Source organism: Capricornis sumatraensis, chromosome 5, assembly GCF_032405125.1.
Source record: "Capricornis sumatraensis isolate serow.1 chromosome 5, serow.2, whole genome shotgun sequence".
Classification (NCBI taxonomy): domain Eukaryota; kingdom Metazoa; phylum Chordata; class Mammalia; order Artiodactyla; family Bovidae; genus Capricornis; species Capricornis sumatraensis.
Window position 1 is genome coordinate 97,839,578 of NC_091073.1, and position 27,994 is coordinate 97,867,571.

The 27,994-nt window shown below is 46.3% G+C and overlaps 1 protein-coding gene across 1 annotated transcript; it reads left to right on the top strand.

Moving 5' to 3' along the window:
- On the top strand, positions 1 to 27,453 carry SMO (smoothened, frizzled class receptor). The gene is made up of 12 exons (XM_068973001.1): positions 1 to 325; positions 19,089 to 19,294; positions 19,973 to 20,182; positions 20,424 to 20,596; positions 20,934 to 21,153; positions 21,249 to 21,372; positions 22,784 to 22,876; positions 23,567 to 23,675; positions 24,633 to 24,818; positions 25,245 to 25,393; positions 25,901 to 26,035; positions 26,254 to 27,453. Exons 1-12 carry the CDS (start codon positions 1 to 3, stop codon positions 26,664 to 26,666), a joined length of 2,343 nt encoding a protein of 780 aa, XP_068829102.1. The 3' UTR covers positions 26,667 to 27,453.
- Positions 27,454 to 27,994: the final 541 nt, after the last annotated feature.

Sequence of the window (27,994 nt, forward strand, 5' to 3'; positions counted from 1 at the left end):
ATGGCCGCTGCCCGCCTCGCACGGGGGCCGGAGCTCCTGCTCCTGGCGCTGCTGCTGCTGCTAGGGGCCCCGGGCCGGGGGGCGGCCTTGAGCGGGAACGCTACCCGGCCGGGGCCCTGGAGCGCGGGCGGGAGCGCGAGAAGGAGCGCAACCGTGACCGGCCCTCCGCCGCTGCTGAGCCACTGCGGCCGGGCCGCCCCCTGCGAGCCGCTGCGCTACAACGTGTGCCTCGGCTCGGCGCTGCCCTACGGGGCCACCTCCACGCTGCTGGCCGGGGACTCCGACTCCCAGGAGGAGGCGCACGGCAAGCTCGTGCTCTGGTCGGGTAAGCGCGCGGGAGCCGGAGCCCAGGTCGGGGGCGGTGGCGGTGGGTTCCTGGGACTCTCCGAAAGAATAGGCTCGGGCCTGAGCTTGTGAGAGGGTGGGAGCAGCACCCGGGAGAGTTGGAGGAACAGAGCCTGAAACTTGGGAGGCAGGCTTGAGACCCTCGGGTAGGGAAGGCGAGGAAGTTGAGGGAGTGGGTCACAAAGGGCCTGAGCAGGGTAGGAAGCAAAGGATGAGGGGGAATGAGGGCCCCTGGGAGCGAGGGGGTGGGGGCTCTGAGCCACGGGAAAGGACTTCTTCTTCTTCTTTTTTTTAATTTAAGAAGAGATGCTGCACGTAGGTACCACTCTGGAAGCGGGGTCCTCGGGAATGCAAGGTGTTTAGACCCTGGAGCAGAGACCAGGAAATCGAATTGGAGAGGGAAAAGGGAAAGATGGATGGGGGTAGAAGATTTAGGCATTGAGGGAAGATGGGGAGAAAAAAATTGAGTGAAATCTGTGAAAGGTAAGAAACCCCTGGTAATGAGTAATTAAAAGGTAATCAGAAAGTTCCAGAAATCTTGTTTTGGGAGCCAGAAGTCCAGAGGATTGTGATCTTGTCCTGCTTTTGACAGGAGATTTCAGTTTCCTCATCTGAAAAATGGGGACTCCGTTCCCTGTCCGAAATTGTGAAGGAATGAGACTCTTCTAACCATCATTTGTGTGTTCTTGGGACGATTGGATTCTCAGACTGGTCTGCGTTGAGGAAGGACACTTAAGTCTGGGGTGTCCGGGCCCTTGGATACTTACATGGTGGCCTGAAGTCCCAGAAGCCTCACCTCATGCTGGGATTATGACCTGATCTGAAAAACTGCAGACTAAACCCAAGCAGGTCCTTCTTTAGCAGTGTGGAGTGATTTAGCTCCCCGCTTGTCACTCTTCTGGGCTGGGGACTTGCCTCGCCACCCTTGCTTGTAGCTAGTGTGGTTCCAAAAGTGTCCTTGAAGAAACAGAAACTAAAATCGAAAGCCAGGAGCAGACATGGGAACCTCCTTCTTTTGATAGGTCTTGGATGTCCCATACGTCTGTTCTGCCCCAGCATCTTGATAGAGAAGTGTTTGTAGGCTGCCTGTCGTTGTAACATTGACCGCTGGAGTTCTGAGTCTTTGCCGGATATTGAACAAAGCCATGTCATTCCTGGCTTGGTACAGATGTCAGAGGAAGAACTTGGAGGATGGTACCCATGGTGGAGCCACATCCTTTGTGGGTATTGGGTTCTAAAGACAACATGTAGGCAGAAACCATGTGTAATCAATAGTAGCTTTGAAAAATTCACAAACGGCCACAACGTAAGGTCTCTGTGATTTTGTGTTCATATCCTCTTTTATGGTAATATGTTTGTATGCATGTGCAACAGATAGTAATGCATAGTATATAAGAAGGGGCATACATAGAAAATATAATTTTAGTTTTTAAAATTACATAAATGCAGAAGTGATAAAACTTTTAAAAGACACACACAAAACGAAGGTATCAACAAGGTTTCCTTGAGTTTGCTAAGTTGCTTCAGTCGTGTCCAACTCTGCGACCCCATGGACTATAGCCTGCCTGTCTCCTCTGTCCATGGGATTCTCCAGGCAAGAGTACTGGAGTGGATTGCCATTTCCTTCTCCATTTTTGAGTTGAGGAGCCAATTGTATGGAAAATCTAAATGTCTCCAAACTAGAATCTCACCCAGTTCTGAGCTGCTCACACCATGAAAGGATATGTTCCTCCTGTCTCTCTCTCTCCTTATTTATTTAACAGGGGCTCATGGTTGAATTCCCCTAACTTAAATGCATGTGTGATGCTGCCCTTCTGTAGTTATCATCAAATCAAGGTGGCAGGGTATGAACCTCTCTCCAGCCCAAGCTCCTGAAAGCAGTTGCTGGGCAGAAGTGGTTTTGGCAGAAAAGTTTAGGAGTTAGAACCATCTGCTGGCTGCATAGGTTTGAACCTCACTGGCGGTGGCTCTGATGGGACACAGTCCTGCCGGGGTTCTGGCACTGAGCCCTGGTCCTTAGTTTACTCTGAGCTCTTCTCTGCCATCACCCTTCATCCCTCACCTCAGTCCCATTCCCATATGCTTTCTGGATGTTCCTTTTCTATGTCTAGTCTTTCTGCTAGATGTTTTATGTGAAGTAGAGCCAGAAGTAGGTATAGGTATGGGCTGGGTCAGTAAGTGGGTAGAGTGAACCAGAGCCAAAAGTGAGAATCACAGACAAGCCTTCAGCTAAGAGTTGTAGTGATTTGTCCTGTCCTGAGCTAGCAGACTTGATTTGGCTTAAGACGTAGTCAGTGTCATCTGGCTCTTGGAGGTGTTTTTGTAGGTGGAAATGATTTAGGGTTTCTGTAAACTTGAAAGTAGAGACTTGTTCTTTCCTTTCTTTTTTTTTTTTATCTCAGAGTTCTGAGTACATAGCTGTCCACTCATTCATTCAGTTAAGGGTTTGGGTGCTGGCTACAAGTCATCCTGGATCAGTTTCTGGGGCAGATAAAGATGGAGAATACAGACAGGATCCCTGCCGTCAAGGGAAGACAGACAATTAAACCAGGCTTTAGCAACACCTCTATGAGGTATTGTGACCTGGTAGGATGCTGAGGGAACACAGAGGACTTTGAGGAACAAGGAGAGACCTCCGGAGGAACTGACATTTAACCCACAACCTGAGAAATAAGTAGGAGTTTCTGGGGCCAAGGATGATTTGGGTGGGAAGGGATAGAAAGAGGATATAGATGTGCAAAGGTGTAGAGGTGAGAGGGCTTGATACTTTTAAGGAAGTATAAGAATTTCAGTAGAACTGAATCAAAGCATGTGAGGGATAGGATTCTAAGAAATAAGACCTAGAGAATTAGAAAATAAAGGGATTCATATCCCACATTGGAAAGTTTGGATGTTTGCCGGAAAATAAGAAGGGGCCACTGAAGGCTTTTAATGAAGAGAGATGGAATCATATTTGCATTTCAGACCAATCTCCTTGAGTACTGTGTGAAGAAGCCATGGGAGGAAGGGAAGCCTGAAGCCGGTTTGCTTGTTGAAGGGATGGTTGAAGTAGAGATGATGGTGGTCTGTACTGGGGTGACAGCCTGGAAGAAGTGGACAGATCCTGGGATTTCAGAAGTAGAACCAATGGGACTTGCTGATGAGTGAGCAGGAGGACCCATGTTTCAGGCTTGGATGGAAGGTGGTATCGTTCGCTCTCACTAAGCTGGAAAATGCTAGAGGAGGAGGAGGTTTAGGAAGAAAGTACGAGTTCGTTTTGGTCATGTGAATTAGAGAGGCTCATTTGGACATCTGTGTAGAAAGTGAAAGTCGCTCAATCGTGTCTGACTCTTTGCAACCCCATGGACTATAAAGTCCATGGAATTCTCCAGGCCAGAATACTGGAGTGGGTAGCTGTTCCCTTCTCCAAGGGATCTTCCAAACCCAGGGATCAAACCCAGGTCCCCTGCATTGCTGGCAGCTTCTTTACCAGCGGATTCACCAGGGAAGCCATCTGTGTGGAGAGTCCCAGCAAACCTAGAATTGTTGTTCTGTTGCTCAGTTGTGTCTGACTCTTTGCGACCCCATGAATTGCAGCATGTCAGGCTCCCTGTCCTTCACCATCTCCCGGAGTTTGTTCAGAATCATGTTCATTGAGTTGGTGATTCTATCCAATCATCTCATCCTCTGTCACCCCTTTCTCCTCCTGCCCTCAGTCTTTCCCAGGATCAGTTCAGTTCAGTCGCTCAGTCGTCTCCGACTCTTTGCGACCCCATGAATCGCAGCACGCCACACCTCCCTGTCCATCACCAACTCCCGGAGTTCACCCAAACTCATGTGCATCGGGTCGGTGATGCCATCCAGCCATCTCAACCTCTGTCGTCCCCTTCTCCTCCTGCCCCCAATCCCTCCCAGCATCAGAGTCTTTTCCAATGAGTCAACTGTTCGCATGAGGTGGCCAAAGTACTGGAGCTTCAGCCTTAGCATCATTCCTTCCAAAGAAATCCCAGGGTTGATCTCCTTCAGAATGGACTGGTTGGATCTCCTTGGGACTCTCAAGAGTCTTTTCCAACACCACAGTTCAAAAGCATCAATTCTTCGGCACTCAGCCTTCTTCACACTCCAACTCTCACATCCATACATGACCACAGGAAAAACCATAGCCTTGACTAGACGGACCTTAGTCGGCAAAGTAATGTCTCTGCTTTTGAATATGCTATCTAGGTTGGTCATAACTTTTCTTCCAAGGAGTAAGTGTCTTTTAAATTCATGGCTGCTATCACCATCTGCAGTGATTTTGGAGCCCCACAAAATAAAGTCTGACACTGTTTCTACTGTTTCCCCATCTATTTGCCATGAAGTGATGGGACCAGATGCCATGATCTTCATTTTCTGAATGTTGAGCTTTAAGCCAACTTTTTCGCTCTCCTCTTTCACTTTCATCAAGAGGCTTTTTAGTTCCTCTTCACTTTCTGCCATAAGGGTGATGTAATCTGCATATCTGAGATTATTGATATTTCTCCCGGCAATCTTGATTCCAGCTTGTGTTTCTTCCAGTCCAGCGTTTCTCATGATGTATTCTGCATATAAGTTAAATAAGCAGGGTGACAATATACAACCTTGACATCCTCCTTTTCCTATTTGGAACCAGTCTGTTGTTCCATGTCCAGTTCTAACTGTTGCTTCCTGACCTGCATACAGATTTCTCAAGAGGCAGGTCAGGTGGTCTGGTATTCCCATCTCTTTCAGAATTTTCCACAGTTTATTGTGATCCACACAGTCAAAGGCTTTGGCATAGTCAAGAAAGCAGAAATAGATGTTTTTCTGGAACTCTCTTGCTTTTTCCATGATCCAGCAGATGTTGGCAATTTGATCTCTGGTTCCTCTGCCTTTTCTAAAACCAGCTTGAACATCAGGGAGTTCACAGTTCACATATTGCTGAAGCCTGGCTTGGAGAATTTTGAGCATTACTTTATTAGCATGTGAGATGAGTGCAATTGTGTGGTAGTTTGAGCGTTCTTTGGCATTGCCTTTCTTTGAAATTGGAATGAAAACTGACCTTTTCCAGTCCTGTGGCCACTGCTGAGTTTTCCAAATTTGCTGGCATATTGAGTGCAGCACTTTCACAGCATCATCTTTCAAGATTTGAAACAGCTCAACTGGAATTCCATCACCTCCACTAGCTTTGTTCATAGTGATGCTTTCTAAGGCCCACTTGACTTCACATTCCAAAATGTCTGGCTCTAGATTAGTGATCACATCATCATGATTATCTGGGTCATGAAGATCTTTTTTGTATAGTTCTTCCATGTATTCTTGCCACCTCTTCTTAATATCTTCTGCTTCTGTTAGGTCCAGACCATTTCTGTCCTTTATCGAGCCCATCTTTGCATGAAATCTTCCCTTGGTATCTCTAATTTTCTTGAAGAGATCTCTAGTCTTTCCCATTCTGTTGTTTTCCTCTATTTCTTTGCATTGATCGCTGAGGAAGGCTTTCTTATCTCTTCTTGCTATTCTTTGGAACTCTGCATTCAGATGCTTTTATCTTTCCTTTTCTCCTTTGCTTTTCGATTCTCTTCTTTTCACAGCTATTTGTAAGGCCTCCCCAGACAGCCATTTTGCTTTTTTGCATTTCTTTTCCATGGGGATGGTCTTGATCCCTGTCTCCTGTACAATGTCACGAACCTCAGTCCATAGTTCATCAGGCACTCTATCTATCAGATCTAGGCCCTTAAATCTATTTCTCACTTCCACTGTATAATCATCAGGGATTTGATTTAGGTCATACCTGAATGGTCTAGTGGTTTTCCCTACTTTCTTCAATTTGAGTCTGAATTTGGCAATAAGGAGTTCATGATCTGAGCCACAGTCAGCTCCTGGTCTTGTTTTTGTTGATTGTATAGAGCTTCTCCATCTTTGGCTGCCAAGAATATAATCAATCTGATTTCGGTGTTGACCATCTGGTGATGTCCATGTGTAGAGTCTTCTCTTGTGTTGTTGGAAGAGGGTGTTTGCTATGACCAGTGCATTTTCTTGGCAAAACTCTATTAGTCTTTGCCCTGCTTCATTCCGCATTCCAAGGCCAAATTTGCCTGTTACTCCAGGTGTTTCTTTACTTCCTACTTTTGCATTCCAGTCCCCTATAATGAAAAGGACATCTTTTTTGGGTGTTAGTTCTAAAAGGTCTTGTAGGTCATCATAAAACCGTTCAACTTCAGCTTCTTCAGTGTTACTGGTTGTGGCATAGACTTGGATAACTGTGATATTGAATGGTTTGCCTTGGAGACGAACAGAGATCATTCTGTTGTTTTTGAGATTGCATCCAAGTACTGCATTTTGGACTCTTTTGTTGACCATGATGGCTACTCCATTTCTTCTGAGGGATTCCTGCCCCCAGTAGTAGATATATCAGGATCTTTTCAAATGAGTTGGCTCTTCGCATCAGGTGGCCAAAGTATTGGAGCTTTGGCTTCAGCATCAGTACTTCCGATGAATATTCAGGACTGATATCCTTTAGGATTGACTGGTTTGAGCTCCTTGAAGTCCAGAGGACTCTCAAGAGTCTTCTCCAACACCACAGTTCAAAAGCATCAATTCTTTGATGCTCAGCCAAACCTAGAATAGGAGTTGCTAAAGAGAGGTAGCCACTATGAGCTTCCTCAGCCTGGAACGCTGAGCCTTTGGAAGTGAGGAATATCTCAGGTTGGGCCAATTTGTAAGTTTATATAGAACTCAGGTCTGTCTCTCCTATATCTTTCAACTCTCTAGACTTGGGCTTCTTCAGGCACTCAGCATCTTACCCCAGGATAGTTTGAAATGTCTCCTCGCAGGTTTTCCAAGCTGACCAGACAAACATACTTATCCAGGCTATGGCCCACATTTGGCCAGACCTGGTTGGTTTGGTAAATGGGGTAAGAAAGCAGAGAGACCTGTGGCTGGCAGGGGAAATAGGTCCCTGAGAACCAGCACGTAGCCTCTTTGACCACTGCTGTGCTCTCTGTGTGCACAGGGGTGTGCAGCCCTGTCCCCCAGCTGGGGGCAGCTGGTAGGGAAGAGCTAGAGAAGCTGGAAGGAATTTCTCGTTTGCTATTCAGACATCTAGCTGAGAGATTGAGAGGAGGTGTGTTATTTGCAAAGGCTGACCAGAAAGAATTTCCTTAGAGCTGTTCCCAAACCTGGCTGATGATCAGAATCATTTTTAAAATATATATTTTTGGAAAGAATAAAAATCAGAGAAATACCCATGGGCTGAAGTTTTCATTTCTGCTTCAGATTTTTACCTTTTGAATTGTGAAATGTAGCCTGTATACATACGGTGCATACGACAGAGAGGTACTAAATAATAAATAAATATAAAATGACACCTGAGTCAAGTGATGGTGGGCCACCCAGGAGCTCCCTTTGCCTTTTCCAATCACATCTCCTTCCCTCCTCTTCTAGAAGTAACCACTACCCGGATGTTTTTGATGATCATTCCCTCTTTCCTCCGTAGTTTTACCATCTAGTTTTGGAATCCCTGAACGGTGTATTTCAGTTTTGCATGTTTTTTTTTTGCCTCTAAACAGATGGAACTGAGCTGTGTGTATTCTTTTATGTCTTATTTCTTTTGCTCTATGTTATTTTGTAAAATTCATCCATGTTGTTGCAGCTTATTTTTTATTGCTGAATAGCACTCCATTGTACAATATACCACAACTTATCTATTTTATTGTTCTTGTTGTTTGTTTGTTTTTGGTTTTGGCTGTGCTGGGTCTTTGTTACTGCTCGAGGGCTTTCTCCAGTTGCAGTGAGCGGGAGCTACTCTTCATTGCGATGCACAGGCTTCTCTTGTTGCCTTACATGGGCTCTAAGGCGTGCAAGCTTCAGTAGCTGTATCACATGGGCTCAGGAGTTGTGATGCACAGGCTTAGTTGCTCCTTCGCAGGTGGGGTCCTCACAGACCAGGGGTCAAGTCCATGTCCCCTGATTGGCAGGTAGATTCTTAACCACTGAATCACCAGGAAAGTCCCCTTTTGGTTGTTCTTAAACATTTAAGTTATCTCTGTTTTTGGCTACTATGAATAACATTGCTGTGAATATTCTTTTCTATATATCCTGGTGCCCCTGGGTCAAATTTCTCTAGGTACATACTGAGAGAAATGGAATCGCTAGGTAAGAGGGCACGCATATCAGCTTTGCTACATAACGCCAGTTTTTTCACTGTTCCTGTAGAAGAGTCACCACGGCTCCATGTTATTTCTGACACTTGGTACTGTCAGTGTTTTAAGTTTTTGCCAATCTAGAAGATCTGAATAGACATTTCTCCAAAGAGGACATATAGATATGTCTCATGAAAAGATGTTCAACATTGATAGTTATTAGAGAAATGCAAATCACCAGTACAATGAGATATTACTTAATACTGGTCAGAATGGCTATCACCAAAAAATCCACAAACAAATGGTGGATGAAGAGAAGGGAACCCTTCTACACTGTTGGTGTAAACGTAAATTGGTATAGCCACTATGGAGAACAGTATGGTGGTCCCTTAAGAAACTAAAAATAGAGCTACCATGTGACCCTGCAATCCCACTCATGGGCATATATCTGGAGAAAAACATGATCCGAAAGGATACATGCACTCCGGTGTTCATTGCTGCACTGTTTACAATAGCCAAGACATGGAAGCAACCTAAATGTTGATCAACAGAGGAATGGATGAAGAAGATATGGTACTTATATACAGTGGAATATTATTTAGCCGTTAAAAGGAAAATGGATATTGATGAACCTATTTGCAGGGGAGGAAGGGAGATGCAGGTGTAAAGAATGGACTTGTGGACACAATGAGAGAGGGAGAGAGCGGGATGAATGGAGAAATAGCATCACCATATATACACTATCAGCTGTAAGCTGGCGATAAACTGCTGTGGAGCATAGGGAGCCCAGTCTGGTGCTCTGTGTTGACCTGGAGGGTTGGGGTCGGGGAGGAGAGGGAGGCTTGAGAAGGAGGGGATATAGTATAATTATGGCTGATTTGCATTGTTATATAGCAGAAACCAACACAAGGCTGCAAAATTTTTTTTTAATTTAAATAAACAATTGTCACACACAAAAAAGAATGAAATAATGTCATTTTCAGTAACATGGATGGACCTGGAGAGTGTCATACTGAGTGAAGTAAGTCAGACAGAGGAGAAACATCATATGGCATCCCTTATACGTGAAATCTAAAAAGGAATTTTATAAATGAACTTACAAAACAGAAAGAGATACAGATTTAGAAAACAAACTTATGGTTGCCAAGGAGAAGGGATAGTTAGGGAGTTTGGGAAGGTCATGTACACACTGCTGTTTTCAAAGAGGATAACCCACGAGGACCTACTGATAGCACCTGGAACTCAATTCAATGTTATGTGCCAGCCTGGATGGGAGAGAGGTTTGGAGGAGAATGGATACATATATATGTATGGGTGAGTCCCTTTCTATTCACCTGAAACTACTACAACATTGTTAATTGGCTATACCCCAGGACAAAATAAAAAATTTTAAGTTTGAAAGAAAAATTTTTTTTGCCAGTCTAGTGGCTGTGTGGTTGTATGTATTTGTGCTTTTAATTTGTATTTCCCTGATTGCTAGTGAGGTTAAGCACTTTCAGATGTTCCTTCACTGGCCATTTAGATTTCTTCTTTTGTGAAACCTCTGTTCAGATCTTTGGCCCGTTTTTCTGTCAGACTATCTGTTACATATGTCAGATTTGTAGCTCTTTATATATGCTATATATGAGTCCTTTATTGGTTGTAAGTGTTGAAAATTCTTTCTATTCTGCAGCATGCCTTTTCGTTCTCTCAGGGTCTTCTGTTGGACAGAAGTTCTGAACTTTAAGGTAGTCATTTATCAAACTTTTTATGATTAGTGCTTATTGTGTCTTACTTTTAAGTCCTTTCATACCACAAAGTCAAGAATTCATTCTGTTACCTTCTTTCCTTTCACTTTAGGTACATAATTCACCTGGAATTGATTATTTTAGAACTCCAGTTTCATATATATTGTCTCAACATCATTTATTTTTAAAAAATTATTTTCTGTACTGGTCTGCCATAAATCAAGTGTTCAAATATGTTTTTGTTTCTGGGATCTTTATTCCATTCCATATGTCTATTTGTCTATCTCTTATCATACCATCTTAATTATAATATCTTTTTAAAAAAATCATGCCTCTGGGCATGCAGAATCTCGGTTCCCCAACCAGAGATCAAACCTGTGTCCCCTGATTTGGGCTCTTGGAGTCTTAACCACTGGACCACTAAAGAAGTCCCATTAATTATCATATCTTTATAGCATGGTCCTTTTTTTAAATTTTATTTTTAATTGGAGGATAATTGCTTTACAATGTTGTGTTGATTTCTGCTATACAACAACATGAATCAGCCATAAGTATACATATATCCCTTCCTTCTTGAACCTCCCTTCCACCCCAGCCCCCATCCCACCCATGTAGGTTGTTACAGAGTACCGGGCTGAGCTCCCTGTGTTGTATAGCAACTTCCCACTAGCTATCTGTTTTGCATACGGTAATGTATATGTTTCAGTATAGCAGGGTTCTTTACCTTCTTTGAGCTATAAACCTTTTTGACAGTCTGGTAAAACCTATGGGCCCCTTCTCAGTACAGTATTTTTAATTCATAAAGTAGAACACAAAGGATTGAAAAGCATATAGGATTACAAAAGAAATGAATTATATTGAAATATAATTTTCAAGTGTTAAAAAACAAGTTTGCAATCTAATGTATGTGTGCTTCTTTATTAGTACACTCGATAACACTTCAGTTCAGTTCAGTTCAGTCGCTCAGTCGTGTCCGACTCTTTGCGACCCCATGAATCGCAGCATGCCAGGCCTCCCTGTCCATCACCAACTCCTGGAGTTCACTCAGACTCACGTCCATCGAGTCAGTGATGCCATCCAGCCATCTCATCCTCTGTCGTCCCCTTCTCCTCCTGCCCCCAATCCCTCCCAGCATCAGAGTCTTTTCCGATGAGTCAACTCTTCGCATGAAGTGGCCAAAGTACTGGAGTTTCAGCTTCAGCATCATTCCTTCCAAAGAAATCCCAGGGCTGATCTCCTTCAGAATGGACTGGTTGGATCTCCTTGCAGTCCAAGGGACTCTCAAGAGTCTTTTCCAACACCACAGTTCAAAAGCATCAATTCTTCAGCACTCAGCTTTCTTCACAGTCCAACTCTCACATCCATACATGACCACTGGAAAAACCATAGTCTTGACTAGATGGGACCTTTGTTGGCAAAGTAATGTCTCTGCTTTTGAATATGCTATCTAGGTTGGTCATAACTTTCCTTCCAAGGAGTAAGCGTCTTTTAATTTCATGGCTGCAGTCACCATCTGCAGTGATTTTGGAGCCCCCCCAAATAAAGTCTGACACTGTTTCCACTGTTTCCCCATCTATTTGCCATGAAGTGATGGGACCAGATGCCATGATCTTCGTTTTCTGAATGTTGCTGCTGCTGCTGCTAAGTCACTTCAGTTGTGTCCGACTCTGTATGACCCCATAGACTGCAGCCCACCAGTCTCCCCCGTCCCTGGGATTCTCCAGGCAAGAACACTGGAGTGGGTTGCCATTTCCCTCTCCAATGCGTGAAAGTGAAAAGTAAGAGTGAAGTCGGTTAGTTGTGTCCGACTCTTTGTGACCGCATGGACTGCAGCCTACCAGGCTCCTCTGTCCATGGGATTTGCTGGGCAAGAGTACTGGAGTGGGGTGCCATCACCTCTGTTCTGAATGTTAGTGTGGTTTTAATAAGCACTGTAATGTCAAGGTAGTGATGAGCAGTAATAATATTTTGAGGTGTTTCCAACAAAAGTATCTAATTTCCATTTGTGACAAAGCCACAGGTACTGCTAACATTTCTGTGGTTTGTTGCTCACATTCATAATTGGGAAAGACTAAATTTCAGTTAGATATAATTTTTTCCCATCCAGGTTCATGGACCCCTAAATTCTCTTTGTGACCTCCAGGCTAAGAACCTCTGCTTTAGAGGATGGCACTATTTAATAGACAGTGTGGTCTATTCTTAACCCTTTGTATTTTCATGTAAAAGTATTTGTTGGTGGTTTTGATTGGAATTACATTGAGTATATATATTAATTTGAAAAAATGACATCTTTACAATATTGTGTCTTCGAATCATTTCATTAAGTATTCTATGTAGATCTTTAATTTTCTCAGTATTTTTTGCAATTTTCTGCAAAAAGTTCACTTGTTAGATTTATTCCTAGGTACTTGACATTTTAATGCTGTTATAAATTGTGCTTTTATATTTCATTTTGTTGGTTGCTGTTGCATAGAGATACAATTGATTTTAAATCCAGTAAACAAACTAAATTTATATACATACAAAGTCATCTCATTTGTGAATAATGAGTTTTGTTCCTCCTTTTTCAAGCTATATGTACTATATTCTTTATTGCCTTACTGTACTACTTAAAACCTCCAGTACATGGTTAAATAGAAGTGATAATAGTAGCAGAAGTCTTCATCCTTGACTTTTTCTTCATTCTAAAGAGAAAGCTTTTATACCTTTCACCATTAAATGTGATATTTGGTATAGGAATCTTGTAGTTATATTTTATCAGATTAAGGAAATTTTCTTCTATTCCTAATTTGCCGATTATTATTTTTACCATGGATGGATGTTGAACTTTATCAACCACTTCTTCTGTTGAGATGATCATATGATTTTTTTCCGTCAACGTGGTAGATTGCATTGATGAAATTTTCTAATGTTTAACCATCCTTAGCACAATGGATTTCAACTTGATTGATCATCAGAATCACACAAATCCTTTTTTAAAGTTTAAATTATGTCAAATATTATTTTTAAAGTACATAAATATAGAAAAAGTGAAGAAACTATTATAACACCTATGTTCATAATTTTTATTTCATATTTTATTAAGGAAATAAAACAAGGGAATTCCCTGGCAGTCTCACAGCCAAAAAAAAAGAAAAAAAGAAAAAAAATCGATGTCCCCTTTCTTCTTGTTTCCAGTTGCATTTCCTTATCTTCTCTGGGAAGCTTCCTCCACCCCAGTAATTTACATATTTATTTTTTAAGCTTAATTACTTTAATAAAATAGGTAGTACAAAATTGAAAAGTAACCAAAGTCAAACCCTTCCATTTCTGCTTCCTGCTCCCCATTTCCCCTCCCACAGGCAACCGCCAACACTAGTTTGTGTGTCTTTTTGTAGAATCTAACGTGTACAAATGTGTACGTGTTCTTATTTTCCCTCTCATAACCAGTAGTGGTTCTGCAGGCTCCGTTGAGTATCCTCTACTCAACTGCACCCGTTTAACAGGATATAGTGGAGGTTGTTTCAGTTCATCACAAATAGTTCAAGCCTGGATAGTGTTCTATTATATTGATGTGTGACATTTTATTTAGTAGGTCTCCTATTGATGGATATATATTAAGGATGTTTCTACTTTTCTGCTATTACAAATGATATTATAATAAATAATCTTATATATGATTTTTGTGAACATGTAAAGTGGAATTGTGAGTATATTTGATAGCTGGTATCAGATAGTCTCCATAAGTATTTAATAATTTTTATTCCTACTAAAAATGTACAAAACTGCCAGTCTCCCCCTACGCTCTTGCCAAAATAGCATTTTCAAATGTTTTGATCTTTATCCTTCTAAAGATTAAAAAAAGATATCATTATAGTTCTGTTTCACATTTATTGAGTGAGACTAGGGCATCTCTTTATGTTTTTAAAGGCCATTTGTATTTTCTGTGTGTGATCTCTTGTTTATCTTTTGCCCATTTTTCTATAGGATTATGAGTTTCTTATTGATTTAGAAGAGTTTTATGCACATAAGGAAAGTAATTCTTTCTTTACCTGTGATGTTTATTGGACATATATTTTCTCAGTGTGTTGCTTTTCTTATGATCTTGTTTTTTACCCTACTGAATTTATCTATTTTTCTGCATTGGGAGGCAGGTTCATTCTTTACCACCAGCACCACCTGGGAAGCCACTATCTATTTTTCTGAAGTCTTTTCTTCAAATCTTTTATTTCAAAATTTCTAGTTTGTGTCATACTTCAAAAGGCCTTCTCCACTCTAGGATTTTCAAAAAACATTTTCTACTTTTTCTTCGAGTAGTCTAATTTTTTTTAAAATAGTGCAGTCATTTTGATTCATCTGGAATTTATTTTTTATGTAAGAAATGGGGTAAGGATCCAACTTATTTTTTCCCTGACTGCCTCATCAGTTGTCTTTCTTTTTTTAAAGCAATTTCATTTTCTTTTTTTTGTTGTTGTTTTTCTTCAGTGAGTTTTTATTTTTAAAATTAATTTTTATTTTATATTTAAAATTAATTTTATTACATTTTATTAATTAAAATTAATTTACAATGCTCTGTTAGTTTCTGCTGTATAGCAAGATGAATCATTATACATATACATATATCCACTCTTTTTCAGATTCTATTCCCTATAGATCATTACAGTGTATTGAATAGAGTGCCCTGTGCTATGCAGGAAGTTTGTTTTTTCTTTCTCTCTTTTTTTCTGGCTGCACTGCCCTGAATGGGGGATCTTAGTTCCCTGACCAGGGGATCAAATACAAGTCCGCTGCATTGAAGTTTGGGGTCTTAATCAGTGGACTGCCAGGGAAGTCCCCCCTCAATTGTCTTTCAAGATTTATTTAATAATCTATCTTTTCCTTGAAGATTTTATTTTTAAAGTACAAAACAATATTTAAAATGAAAAAAAAGAAAAATTGCATACTTTAAAAAGCTGATAGTTGGGACCTCCCTGGTGATCCAGTGGCTAAGACTTCAGCTCCCAATGCAGGGGGCCTCGGTCCGACCCCTGGTCAGGAAACTAGATCCCACATGCTGCAACTGAGGTCCCAGTGCAGCCAAATATATAAACAAATTATATATATCAGTTCAGTTCAGTCGCTCAGTCGTGTCTGACTCTTTGCGACCCCATGAATTGCAGCACGCCAGGCCTCCCTGTCCATCACCAACTCCCGGAGTTCACTCAAACTCCTGTCTGTCAAGTCAGTGATGCCATTCAGCCATCTCATCCTCTGTCGTCCCCTTCTCCTCCTGCCCCAAATCCCTCCCAGCATCAGAGTCTTTTCCAATGAGTCAACTCTTTGCATGAGGTGGCCAAGGTATTGGAGTTTCAGCTTTAGCATCAGTCCTTCCAAAGAACACCCAGGACTGATTTCCTTTAGAATGGACTAGTTGGATCTCCTTGCAGTCCAAGGGACCCTCAAGAGTCTTCTCCAACACCACAGTTCAAAAGCATCAATTCTTCGGCACAGCTTTCTTCACAGTCCAACACTCATATCCATACATGACCACTGGAAAAACCATAGCCTTGATTAGATGGACCTTTGTTGGCAAAGTAATGTCTCTGCTTTTCAATATGCTATCTAGGTTGGTCATAACTTTCCTTCCAAGGAGTAAGCGTCTTTTAATTTCATGGCTGCAATCACCATCTGCAGTGATTTTGGAGCCCAGAAAAATGAAGTCTGACACTGTTTCTACTGTTTCCCCATCTATTTGCCATGAAGTGATGAGACCAGATGCCATGATCTTAGTCTTCTTATATATATATATTTAAAGCTGTCTTTCTTTTTTTTAAAGCAATTTCATTTTCTTTTTTTGTTTGTTTTTCTTCAGTGAGTTTTTATTTTTAAAATTAATTTTTATTTTATATTTAAAATTAATTTTATTACATTTTATTATTTAAAATTAATTTACAGTGTTGTGTTAGTTTCTGCTGTATAGCAAGGTGAATCATTATACATATACATATATCCACTCTTTTTCAGATTCTATTCCTTATACATCATTACAGTGTATTAAATAGAGTGCCCTGTGCTATGCAGTAGGCTTGTTTTTTCTTTTTCTCTTTTTTAATTACCACAGATATCAGAAAATCCAGAAAAATAACAGGATATTGTATGTATGTGTGTGTGCATGTGTTCTATTAATAGTTATTCATTGTTATATTACAAAGCATTCCAAAACCTGGTGGCTTAAAACAAGAACCATTCCTTTTGCTCATGAGTCTACAATCTGGGCAGCACTCAGCAGGGATGGCTTGTTTCTGTTCCCAGATGTCTGAGGCCTTCACTGGGATAACTGGAAAAGTTGGGGACTTGAAAAACGCAGCATCTCTTTGTCTTTCAATGAGAAGGGGACAACAAAGGATGAGATGGTGGATGGCATGACTGACGCGATGGACATGAGTTTGAGTAGGCTCCAGGAGTTGGTGATGGACAGGGAAGCCTGGTGTGCTGCAGCCTGTGGGGTCACAAACAGTCGGACACGACTGAGCCACTGAAGTGAACTGACCTTTCCGTTTCTTCTTTTGGGCCCAGGGTCTGTCTATGCAGTCTCTCCACCAGGCCTCTTCAGCAGGACAGCCTCGGGATAGTTAATCTGATTACATGGCAACTGGGCTCCAAGAACAAGGGTTCCAAGAGACCCAGGCAAAAACCGAATGGCTTCTTATTATGATCCAGGCTTGAGAGTCTGAGAACATCACTGCCACCACATTTTATTGGTAGAGCAAGTCACTAAGACCAGCCCATATTCCACAGTATCTTTATTAAACATCTATCTGTTTCTCCTCTAAAATACATTTTACTCTAGGGAGCTCCTCCCTATTTAAAATGTATTGTTTAATAAACATCCAGTAAAATTCACTTTCTTTGTTGTCACAGTTCTGTGAGTTTAGACAAAGGCATAGCCTGGATGCAGCCACTGCATTCGAGATGGAGAACAGCCCCATCACCCCCAAATGTTCCCTCATGCTGTCCCTTGGTAGGCAAAGTCCTCTCCTACTCCATCCCCTGGCAACCACTGCTGTGTCCTCCACCCATACCCAGGCAGTCAGAATTTTGGAGACTGGGTTCTCCATCTAGAGGGATAAAGGTCCCCCAGGTGATTCTGATTTGAGTCAGGTCTGAGAACTGTTGGTAGGGACATGTCTTCTTTTAAAATACCAGTTCAGTTCAGTTGCTCCGTTGTGTCCAACTCTGTAGCCCCATGGATTGCAGCATGCCAGGCTTCCAAGGCACAAGCATCTTAATTTCATGGCTGCAGTCACTTTCATTACTGCAGTCATCTGCAGTGATTTTGGAGCCCAAGAAAATAAAGTCTGTCACTTAAAAAAAATTTATATATATATAATTTTGCTGCGTTGGGTCTTAGTTGCTGCATGTGGGATCTTTAGTCGCAGCATGCTGCACCTTTTAGTTGACTAGTCCCCTGATCAGGGATCAAACCTGGATAGAGTCTTAGCCACTGAACCACCAGGGAAGTCCCTCAAGAACACTGCCTATTAAGCAATAGGAATTTGCTTTGCGCCCTTAGAATAGGCTTGGCTAGTGAGAGCTGTGAGTGGTCAGAGGCCTCAGATAAGTAACAGTAACAGCTAATATCTCTTGAGTGCTTAGTATATGACAGGTACTGGGCTATGTACATTTGGCACATTATCTCACTCTGCACCACAGTTCCACTAAATCTATTATCCCCATTTCACAGATGAGGAAATTAAGGCTCAAGATTAAGTAATTTGTCCAAGATCACACAGCCAGGAAATGGTAGAGCCACAGTTTGGACTCAGGCAGGCCAGATTTTGAGGTCCATGCTCCTTATCCCTCCCTCCCCAAAAGAGAAGTTACCTGCCCCCACCAGCTCCAGCCTGGGCAGTTCCCCATGTCGGCTCTCACTTCCTCAGAAGCTTCTCCTAATACAACGTCTTGTTTGGGAAATAGGTGTTCCTGCAGGAGGGACGATTCAGGAGGAACAGAGGGATGGAATGCTGAAGTGAGCTCAGCCAGCAGGGGAGCAGGGTAGAGGCCTGGGCTGGGGCGGGGGTGCTGGGAGACCTCCACCTGTGTGCGTCTTGCTGACAAGACCTTTCCTCCCCCTGCACTGGAAACAGCCTCCTCTGTTTCTCTCCATCTGATTTCCTGTTTCCTCTTCTGGCTTTGGAGTACCTGGCTCCCCTGACTACCTCTTCCTAAGCTCCTACCTGTTCTCTGTCCCACCTCAGCTTGGTAAGAGGAACAAGGGTCCGGGGGTCTGGGCAAGGGGAAACACCTCCTGGATCTGGTGCACGGGCCCTGTGGGGGTGGGTCCCACAGCCCTCCTTCCCCATGGACTGTAGAAGGTTTAAGAATGCCCCTGAAAAATTAAAAGGTAAATTGATTTTGGGTTCTCAACCAGAGGTGCCAACATTTGGGTCATTTTGAAATGGGGGCTGCTTTTTAAAAACTTGAATTGAACTGCAATGTATTAATACATGGAGAAAAGGGGCACAGATTGATTTTCACAAGGTAAATATACCCGTGTAACTGGTACCAGATCAAGAAATAGAACATCACCAGTGTCCCAGAAGTCCTCATCAAGCTTCTTCCAGTCCCAAGCCTGGAGTGGGAGGGGTGGGGAGCATTTTTTTGCTTGTCACTAGGACTTAGGGGTTCTGTTGGCATTTAGTAGGCAGGTTCTAGGGATGCCAAATGTCCTGCAGTACATGGGGCAGTTCTGCACAAAGAATGGTCCCACCCAAATGCCCGGCTGAGAAATGCTGTGCCTGATGGAACTGAGCAGTCATGGCCTGCAGCGTGGCCAAGAGAGATGCTTTAGGCCCAGGGAACAGGGATGCAGCTGGGTCTGTGGGTCAAAGTGAGGAAGGGTCTTCACTGCAATGTATCCACACTGTGGCTACACCCCCAGGCCTCCGGAACGCCCCCCGCTGCTGGGCAGTGATCCAGCCCCTACTGTGTGCTGTGTACATGCCTAAGTGTGAGAATGACCGGGTGGAGCTGCCCAGCCGTACCCTCTGCCAGGCCACCCGCGGCCCCTGTGCCATCGTGGAGAGGGAGCGGGGCTGGCCCGACTTCCTGCGCTGCACCCCCGACCACTTCCCTGAGGGCTGCCCGGTGAGTGCTCCGCAGGGCTGGGGCTGAGCTGGGCACGGGGACAGGGCCCAGCAGGGGCAGGGAAGCTTGGAGCCTAGTGAGCTGAAAGATCCCAAGTCATGGGCTCAGCGAGCCACAGACCCAAACCAAAACTGGGCCCGTCCATCAGGGATTATCTTGTCTAGCTATAAAACATTTTTGAGCACCCACTCTATTACACAGTGGGGAGTTACAGGAGTCATGAGTGACAAACCTATTCTCAGAAAGTTTATCGTTTATTTAGGAAGTCAAGGCTTGCACATGTAAAACGCAAGAGACACCAAGACAGGGATGGGATCTAGTTCTGGGGTGAAAGAGAGCACATTAATAATAATAATAATAGTAATCATTATTTATTACTGTCCAAATACATTTTAAACATCTTGCATTTATTTATTCACTTAACCCTTAGATCACACCATGAAGTAAGTACTGCTGTCCTATAGATCAGGAAACAGCGAACAGGGAGGTCACATAACTTGCCCTAGGCTATGTGGTACCTGAGCCGCAAGGCTGGGATTCAGATGCTGGAAGGTTGTCTACAGCACCTGCGCTTTCAGCCTCTCTGCCATGCTAACCCTGCACCTCCTATTAAACCAAAGGTCACCTCGAGCCTACTGCTTTCCGTTGTATTGTCTTCTCCCCTTCTCTCCGTGCCAGAATGAGGTGCAGAACATCAAGTTCAACAGTTCCGGCCAATGCGAGGCTCCCTTGGTTCGGACTGACAACCCCAAGAGCTGGTATGAGGATGTGGAGGGCTGTGGGATCCAGTGTCAGAACCCGCTCTTCACCGAGGCCGAGCACCAGGACATGCACAGCTACATCGCGGCCTTTGGGGCTGTCACGGGCCTCTGCACACTCTTCACCCTGGTCAGTGGAGGGCAGGCCCCGGGTGGAGGGCAGAGGGAGAGGTGGAGGCCCGGGACCCTCAGGCTGCTGTAAAGTAGGGAGGGAGCCAATTGTCCGTGGGAGGCTGGGCTCTGGGAATCGGGGGGAGGAGAACTTGACAGGGGTCTTCAGGGAAGGGTGGTGATTAGAGGGGTGGGGAGTTCCGATAAGAGTGGCAGAACAGCCCTAACCCCATGAAACGGGCCTCTCTTCTCTCTTCTAGGCCACATTTGTGGCTGACTGGCGGAACTCCAATCGCTACCCCGCCGTCATCCTCTTCTATGTCAATGCATGTTTCTTCGTGGGCAGCATTGGCTGGCTGGCCCAGTTCATGGATGGGGCCCGCCGGGAGATCGTCTGCCGTGCTGATGGCACCATGAGGCTCGGGGAGCCCACGTAGGTGTCCTGGGTTCCCAGAGGCGAGGGCGAGGGGAAGAGGCTGATGCCCATTTTCCACAAAAGGGGCAGGTTGGACTGGAAATGGAGATTTTCACCGTGGGATTCGGCTCTGCCTTGTTGCACCCAAGGTCTTCAGCACTAGAGCCTGGACCATTCACATCTTCTGTATCCTCTTCACTTCTGACCCGAGCCTGGTCTCCAAGCCCTGACTCCTAGAAGAACCTTCAGACCTTAGAAGCCAGGAGTCTGGGGACCACAGGGCCAGAGGGGGGGGAGACTTGGTAGATGGAATACAGAATGAGCGCCCCAAGTGACACCCCACTTGTCTGCACAGCTCCAATGAGACCCTGTCCTGCGTCATCATCTTTGTCATCGTGTACTACGCCCTGATGGCCGGCGTCGTCTGGTTTGTGGTCCTCACCTACGCCTGGCACACTTCCTTCAAAGCCCTGGGGACCACCTACCAGCCTCTCTCGGGCAAGACTTCGTACTTCCACCTGCTCACGTGGTCACTCCCCTTTGTCCTCACTGTGGCAATCCTCGCCGTCGCCCAGGTCTAGTGACTGGTGCGGGGTGGGGACCCGTGTGGGGTGGACTTGGGTGAGGGAGAAAGCGACCAACTCTGTCCCCCTACCCCTTCTTCCTGCAGGTGGACGGGGACTCTGTGAGCGGCATCTGTTTTGTGGGCTATAAGAACTACCGATACCGTGCTGGTTTCGTGCTGGCCCCCATTGGCCTGGTGCTCATTGTGGGAGGTTACTTCCTCATCCGAGGTGAGTGAGGACTGGGCTGAGCACCTGCTCTGTGTAAGCAGGAGCCAGGAGCTGCCAGCTCTGCTGCTTTGAGGCAGGACCTCAGCTGACTCACTGGGGCCTTGGGGCAAAGGGGAAGGACAGATACAGCACCACAGACAGACACAGCGCCACGACACTTGGTGTGGGGCAGCACCTTTGTTCGGCCAGAAAAATGCTGCCTTCAATCCAGCCTTATGTGAGGGCTAACAGCTTGCTGAGTGGAGCTTGGGCTGGGTCCCTACCCCTGCTCAGCTCTGACCAGATGCCCTTGTGTGATAAACACCTTGAGTAACCTACCTCATCCACGTGGGCCAGCTGGGGGCCTTCCATCGTGTGTGTGCCCTGAATTTATATACACGCTCAGTCTCTGGAGCTTGGTTTCTCAGCTCCTTTCTGCCCACAGTGCACACACACGCAGAGTTTTGACAACACACACAGATTCTGTTTCCTCATTTCCCTGTTTCAATCTGCCGCCTCCACAATGAGCCTCCATGTCTGAGCTCATTTTTGTTGAGCGTTCTCTGTAAACTTCAGTTTCCTCCCCCAGTTCCTGTTCAGCCCACCTTGTTTCCATCTCCTTGGCAGTGGCTGGGCCTCTGATGTGTGTTTTGTATCTGTGTGCTCCTGTGCAGTAGCCACCAGCCACGTGTGTTGAAACTAGTCCAGGTTGAGACGTGTCATAGCATAAAATACAAACTGCACTTCAAAGACTCAAACACACACAGAAGTAAACTGTCTCATTAACAGCTTGTTGTATGGATTACACGTTGAAATGATAATGTCGTAGACAATGATTTATTGTTTTTAAGGTGTATTGAAGTTAATTTCATTTGTGTCCTTTTACTTTTTGAAGGTGGCTTCTAGAAAATTTGAGATTATGAGTGGTTGTGCAGTTGCGCAGTCATGTCTGACTCTTTGTGACCCCATGGACTGCAGCATGCCAGGCTTCCCTGTCCTTCACTATCTCCCAGAGTTTGCCCAGACTCATGTCCATTGAGTTGATGATGCTATCCAGCCATCTCTGGAAAATTTGACATTATGAGTGTGGCTCACATTGTATTTCTCTTGGACAGCACTGTCCGGGGATCTCTTCTTTGGCCTTTTTCATCATAATAACTTTGACCCACGGCCTTTCTTGGGGAGGCTGGACCGGGAGTGAGGCGTCTTTGGTCTCCACTGTCTGCCTGCCCTGCTCCAGTCTTTCCTGTCCATAGCATGTCTGCCACCAGCTGCCCTCCAGTGTCTCCAGTTCCTCCAGCTTTAAATCAGCACAAGAGTCATCAGACCTGGGACTCCAGGACCATAGGACCCTCCTAGGATGCCACACACACATCCCTCCCAGAAGAGTGGTTGGGCCCCCACTAATGTCTGCCATTTCCCTTATGTTCAGGAGTCATGACCCTGTTCTCCATCAAGAGCAACCACCCTGGGCTGCTGAGCGAGAAGGCAGCCAGCAAGATCAATGAGACCATGCTGCGTCTGGGTGAGTGGGTCAGTCCATCACCACGCCCACTGGGGAAGGGTATTGGAGGCTGAAGTTAGCAGTTAGCAGCCAGGGGGCAAGACTAGGCTCTGTGTGTGTGTGGTGTGTGTGTGGTGTGTGTGTGTGTGTGTGTGTGTGTGTTGGCGGTGATGCTGGTGGTAGCAGCTCAAAAGGGAAGGTACCTTCCTTCTCAGTTGGAAGAATTCAAGTTCATGTCAACACTTGAGGCCTTTTTAGAGCCCTTAACTGCCTCTAATTTCTTACCTTATTTTGGAGAAAACGATTCTTTTGTATGTTTTATTGACGTGTACTTGAATCATAATGTTAATTTCTAGTGTATAGAAAAGTGACTCATATATATATCTATAGATAGATACTTTTTCATATTCTTTTCACTATGGTTTATCACAGGATATTGAATATAGCTCCCTGTGCTATACAGTAGGACCTTGTTTATCTATTTTATATAGAGTAGTTTCTCTCCGCTAATCCCAAACTCCTGATTTACCCATGCCCCACTTCCCCCACCTTGGTAACCATAAGTTTGTAGAAAAAACAGTTCTTAAACTGAGCCCAGCACGAAGTCATCCCAGAGTCTTTCAGGCCCGTGTAGGGTGAACACCCTCCTCCCTACTGCTGCTCCCACACCTGGGATGGGTGACGCCCTGCCCCACCCCTGACCCTCCACAGGCATTTTTGGCTTCCTGGCCTTTGGCTTTGTGCTCATCACCTTCAGCTGCCACTTCTACGACTTCTTCAACCAGGCTGAGTGGGAGCGCAGCTTCCGGGACTACGTGCTGTGAGTGGGGGACTGAGGACCTGCAGTGGTGGGCACTGGAGACCCCTCTCTGCGGTCCAGCAGGGGTCTGTTAGGTTCCAACCTCAGAGGGCGAGAGAAACTGCTCGTCTTGCTCTGGGTGCTCACTCTGTTAGTTGCTCTGTAATCTGCAGACATGGCCAACAGCCCTGGGGTCGCTGCCCAGCTCCGCCCTTCCCTCTCATCCCCAAGGCTGCCTGGCTGGTGCGTTTGTAATTGTTAAACCGTTGTATGTTTTGGCTTCTCCCCACCTCTTGTGTTGGCCACAGATCTCGCTATTTCTCATGGACTCTTTATAGAGCGTATTGCAAATTGCTGCACAGAAATAGTTATTGCTCTACAACAGGTTAACAGCCCATTAATGCTTTCTGGGTTTGCCTGTGCTTTTTTTGTGTCACTTGATGATCAATCTGCGAGGGTAAGGCATCTCAGCTACTTCAAGAAGTACAGTCCATACTGATACCAGGAATAGGAGTTAACATGCTCATTAAAATCCTGAGTGCTTCTTGGGACTTCCATGGTGATCCAGTGGCTAAGACTCCGTGCTCCCAATGAAGGGGCCTGAATTGGATCCTTAGTCAGGGAACTGACTGCAACATGCTGACTCCCACATGCTGCAACATAAGACCCTTCGAAGTCAAATAAATAAATAAATATATTTAAAAAATCCTGAGTGCTTCGGACTTTTCCTTAAAGGCTCCAGCTTCCAGTGTGTGGGAAGACCTGATGCCTGGGTCCCTCCCCAAGAAATTTGATTTCATTGAATGGGGTGTGGCCCAAACATCACGAGTCATTAAAAGCTCCCAGGTGACTCTAATGATCACCTAGGATTGCAAATCATTGATGTGGGCTTCGCTGTTTCTAGTGTTGGGATTGATTGTCTGGGCAACCACCAGAGAGACTCAGAAAGCTTCACCCGTCTACTACCTCTTGCCACAGATGCCAGGCCAATGTGACCATCGGGCTGCCCACCAAGAAGCCCATCCCTGACTGTGAGATCAAGAACCGCCCCAGCCTCCTGGTGGAGAAGATCAACCTATTTGCCATGTTTGGAACTGGCATTTCCATGAGCACCTGGGTCTGGACCAAGGCCACGCTGCTCATCTGGAGGCGCACCTGGTGCAGGTGGGGTCAGCAGCAGCCCGTCCTGACCTGGCTGCCTCGTTCTCTCAGCCTCAGCATCCTGTAGGCTCGGTCAGGTCTCACAAGTCCCAGCGCAGCCTTGAGCAGGTGTGATTTCTAAGGGGCCCAGCATCCGAAAGCGGCCTTTCCTGTGGCTCACCACTGCCCCCTGGTGACACCTCGTGTCCTTGTGAGGATGGGCCAAGGGCTGCGCCTTCGTGTCTTCTAAGAGAGGAGTGATTTGTGAGCTGGGCACAGGAGCCCTGCATTCTAGCCTCCCTTTTTGGCAGAGAAGGCCTCTACTCTTCAGGGCCCTTGAGGCCCTCTGGAGGCTCCTTTCCTGGAGGGAATGGATTTTCTGGTCTTCTGCAAGATTTGAGGGGAAGCGGCTGCTCCTCCACACTCCCTGCCCCATTTTTCTGCCCTCAGGTTGACGGGGCAGAGTGATGATGAACCCAAACGGATCAAGAAGAGCAAGATGATTGCCAAGGCCTTCTCCAAGCGGCGGGAGCTGCTGCAGAACCCAGGCCAGGAGCTCTCCTTCAGCATGCACACCGTCTCCCACGACGGGCCTGTGGGTGAGCTTCCACTCTGTTCTCCTCTGGAGCACGTTCCCAGTTCCCTTCCAGGCTGGTGTGGCTTCATGGTCTGTTTGCAAGGCTGTGAGGAATGGCGCTCCTTCTTCTGTTCACATACCCCTTCTTCTCCAACCCCCCACCCCCATCCCCCCACCACTCCATCCCAGGCTACTCTCCCCTCTGTTTCTGCCCCTGGGTCTGCTTGCTGATGATTTGGTTCCAAAGGACTCATCTCCCTCACCTTTAACCACCTTCTGCAGCTATTCTCCCTGGGCTTCCAGAAGTCAGGTTTCGGGCACTGGGTTTCTGGCGTCGCCTCAGGCCCCCATGCCTTTCAGACTGGGGATGGGTAGAGATCTGGCTGTGCCCACCAGGGTGGGCTTTCTTTGCTAAGTTGAGTGGGAGCCACGGGCTGGGGGAAGGTGACTGGTACCGAATATGGAAGGAACAGTCATGGTGAGGGCCTGGGCAGTCATGGCACCTCGCCCTTTCCTTCCATCCCCACAGCGGGCTTGGCCTTTGACCTCAATGAGCCCTCAGCCGACGTGTCCTCTGCCTGGGCCCAGCACGTCACCAAGATGGTGGCCCGGAGAGGCGCCATACTGCCCCAGGATGTGTCTGTCACCCCAGTGGCAACGCCAGGTATGGGTTTCCACTCCTGTAGGAAGATGGGGGATGTTGAGGCTGGAAGGAAGTCCTGGGAGTGGAGTGCCAGGAGCTTCTGGCAGGGGAGAGGGAGGGGAAGGCTTTGGAGAACTATAGCATGGGTCCCCAGCTCCAAGAGCAGGGGCCCGGGGAGAGAAGGTGCCACGCGCACAGAGCTTAGAGTCCCAGGCTCCTGTTCTCTCTCCCACCGTCAGTGCCGCCGGAGGAAAAAGCCAACCTGTGGCTGGTTGAGGCAGAGATCTCCCCGGAGCTGGAGAAGCGCCTGGGCCGGAAGAAGAAGCGGAGGAAGAGGAAGAAGGAGGTGTGCCCGCTAGTGGCACCCCCGGAGCTTCACCTCCCCGCCCTGGGCCCTGCCCCCGCCCCTAGTGCGGTCCCTCGGCTGCCACAGCTGCCCCGACAGAAGTGCCTGGTGGCGGCAGGCGCCTGGGGACCTGGGGAATCCTGCCGACCTGGAGCCTGGACCCTGGTCTCCAACCCCTTCTGCCCAGAGCCCAGCGCCCCAGCCCCTGTGGCCTGGGCGCAGGGCCGCCGGCAGGGACTGGGGCCCATTCACTCCCGCACCAACCTGATGGAGGCGGAACTCATGGATGCAGACTCCGACTTCTGAGCCTGAAGAGTAGGACCTGCACAAAAGGAGGAACAAATACCGTTCGGAGGATTTTCTTCCTTCCTGAGAGTGCTTCTCTCCAGGATCTCATCTTCCCGAGCACCTGAGGGCCCAGTGCCTTCCCGGGAGAGTTCAGTGTGGACGGCTCACGGCACCAGGACTGCAGGAAGGAGCCCTGACATCTCCACGGATAGGCCTCACCGGGGCAGGGCCCTGGAGGTTAGGGTCCTTGATTCTGCCCCACCTGGCTGGCAGCGTCAGGCCCCAGCGGGGTCATGGGTATGCAGAGCTCCTAGTGTGGCGGTAAAGGTGCAAGCAAGGCTGCATGGGCTTGCATGCATACTTGCATGGGCTGTGGTGGCCAGCCCCTGTCTGGCAGATGAGGGCTGGCTGCCCTTGTTTGTGCCAATGGATGCCCTGCCCTGGCACTCTCAGACCAAAAGTGTTCATTGAGTCATTATCCCTTTGTCCACCTGAGGACAGAGCTCCTTTCTCCCCTTTCCGGTTGGTTGTGGGGCTGGGAGTATTTACTCCCATAGGGGCAGTAACCTCTCTTAAAAGTGTCCAGCTGGCTCCACCGTAGGCCAGTAACCCACCCTGGGTGTTGTGGCACCCTCCTTTCCCCTTTCCCATTTCGGTTCAACCAGGCCAGCCTCTTCCTGTTTCCTGTTGGTTGATTAGGATGCAGAGTTGCAGCATTTTCCACCCTGCCCCCACGCCCTACCCCTTTGCCGCTGGACTCCATCTCCAGGTGAGAGGTTGGTTCAGCCATAGAGCCTGGCATGGTGGAGAAGCTGCGAGTGATGGGAAGCCTCTGGGCCTCAGAGAGATGCATGCTATCTCTTGGGGGATGGATCCTCTGACTGAGGAACTACCCTTGGGAAGCTGCTGACATTTCAGCCAGGCAGGAACGCTTCCTTCAACTTCCATAGTCGGCGAGTGAAGAGGTTCCCACCTCTCATTACCCCCATCCAAGGCCCCAGTGTCAAGAACCAGACAGCAGGGAGGTTTAGCAGCTGGCTGGGTTCCAGATCAGAGGGTAGGGATAAGGAGACAAAATATAAACAGTAAATAAAAGGTTTTTGTATAAGCTATTGATGTGCTTCTTTCCATAGGCCCTGTCTTGACCCACTTACCTGGTCATGATCTCATTTGTCCTTCACTTCCTCTGCAAACTATTCTGCAAGGCCAAGAGCTCAGTTCTAATGAGGTCACCACTGACAGATGTCAGGCCGATGTCAGCTTAATGTGCTGGCTGTCCTTCCTGGCCAGTTGGTTCTATATATGGACAAAGGCTCTGGCCACAGCTGCCTCACTGCGCATTGATC

Coding starts and splice junctions, on each gene's coding strand:
- SMO (XM_068973001.1), top strand. CDS start 1: ATGGCCGCTGCCCGCCTCGCACGGGGGCCGGAGCTCCTGCTCCTGGCG. Junction 20,597..20,933: donor ATGAGGCTCGGGGAGCCCAC/GTAGGTGTCCTG, acceptor TTGTCTGCACAG/CTCCAATGAGACCCTGTCCT. Junction 23,676..24,632: donor AGCTTCCGGGACTACGTGCT/GTGAGTGGGGGA, acceptor CTCTTGCCACAG/ATGCCAGGCCAATGTGACCA.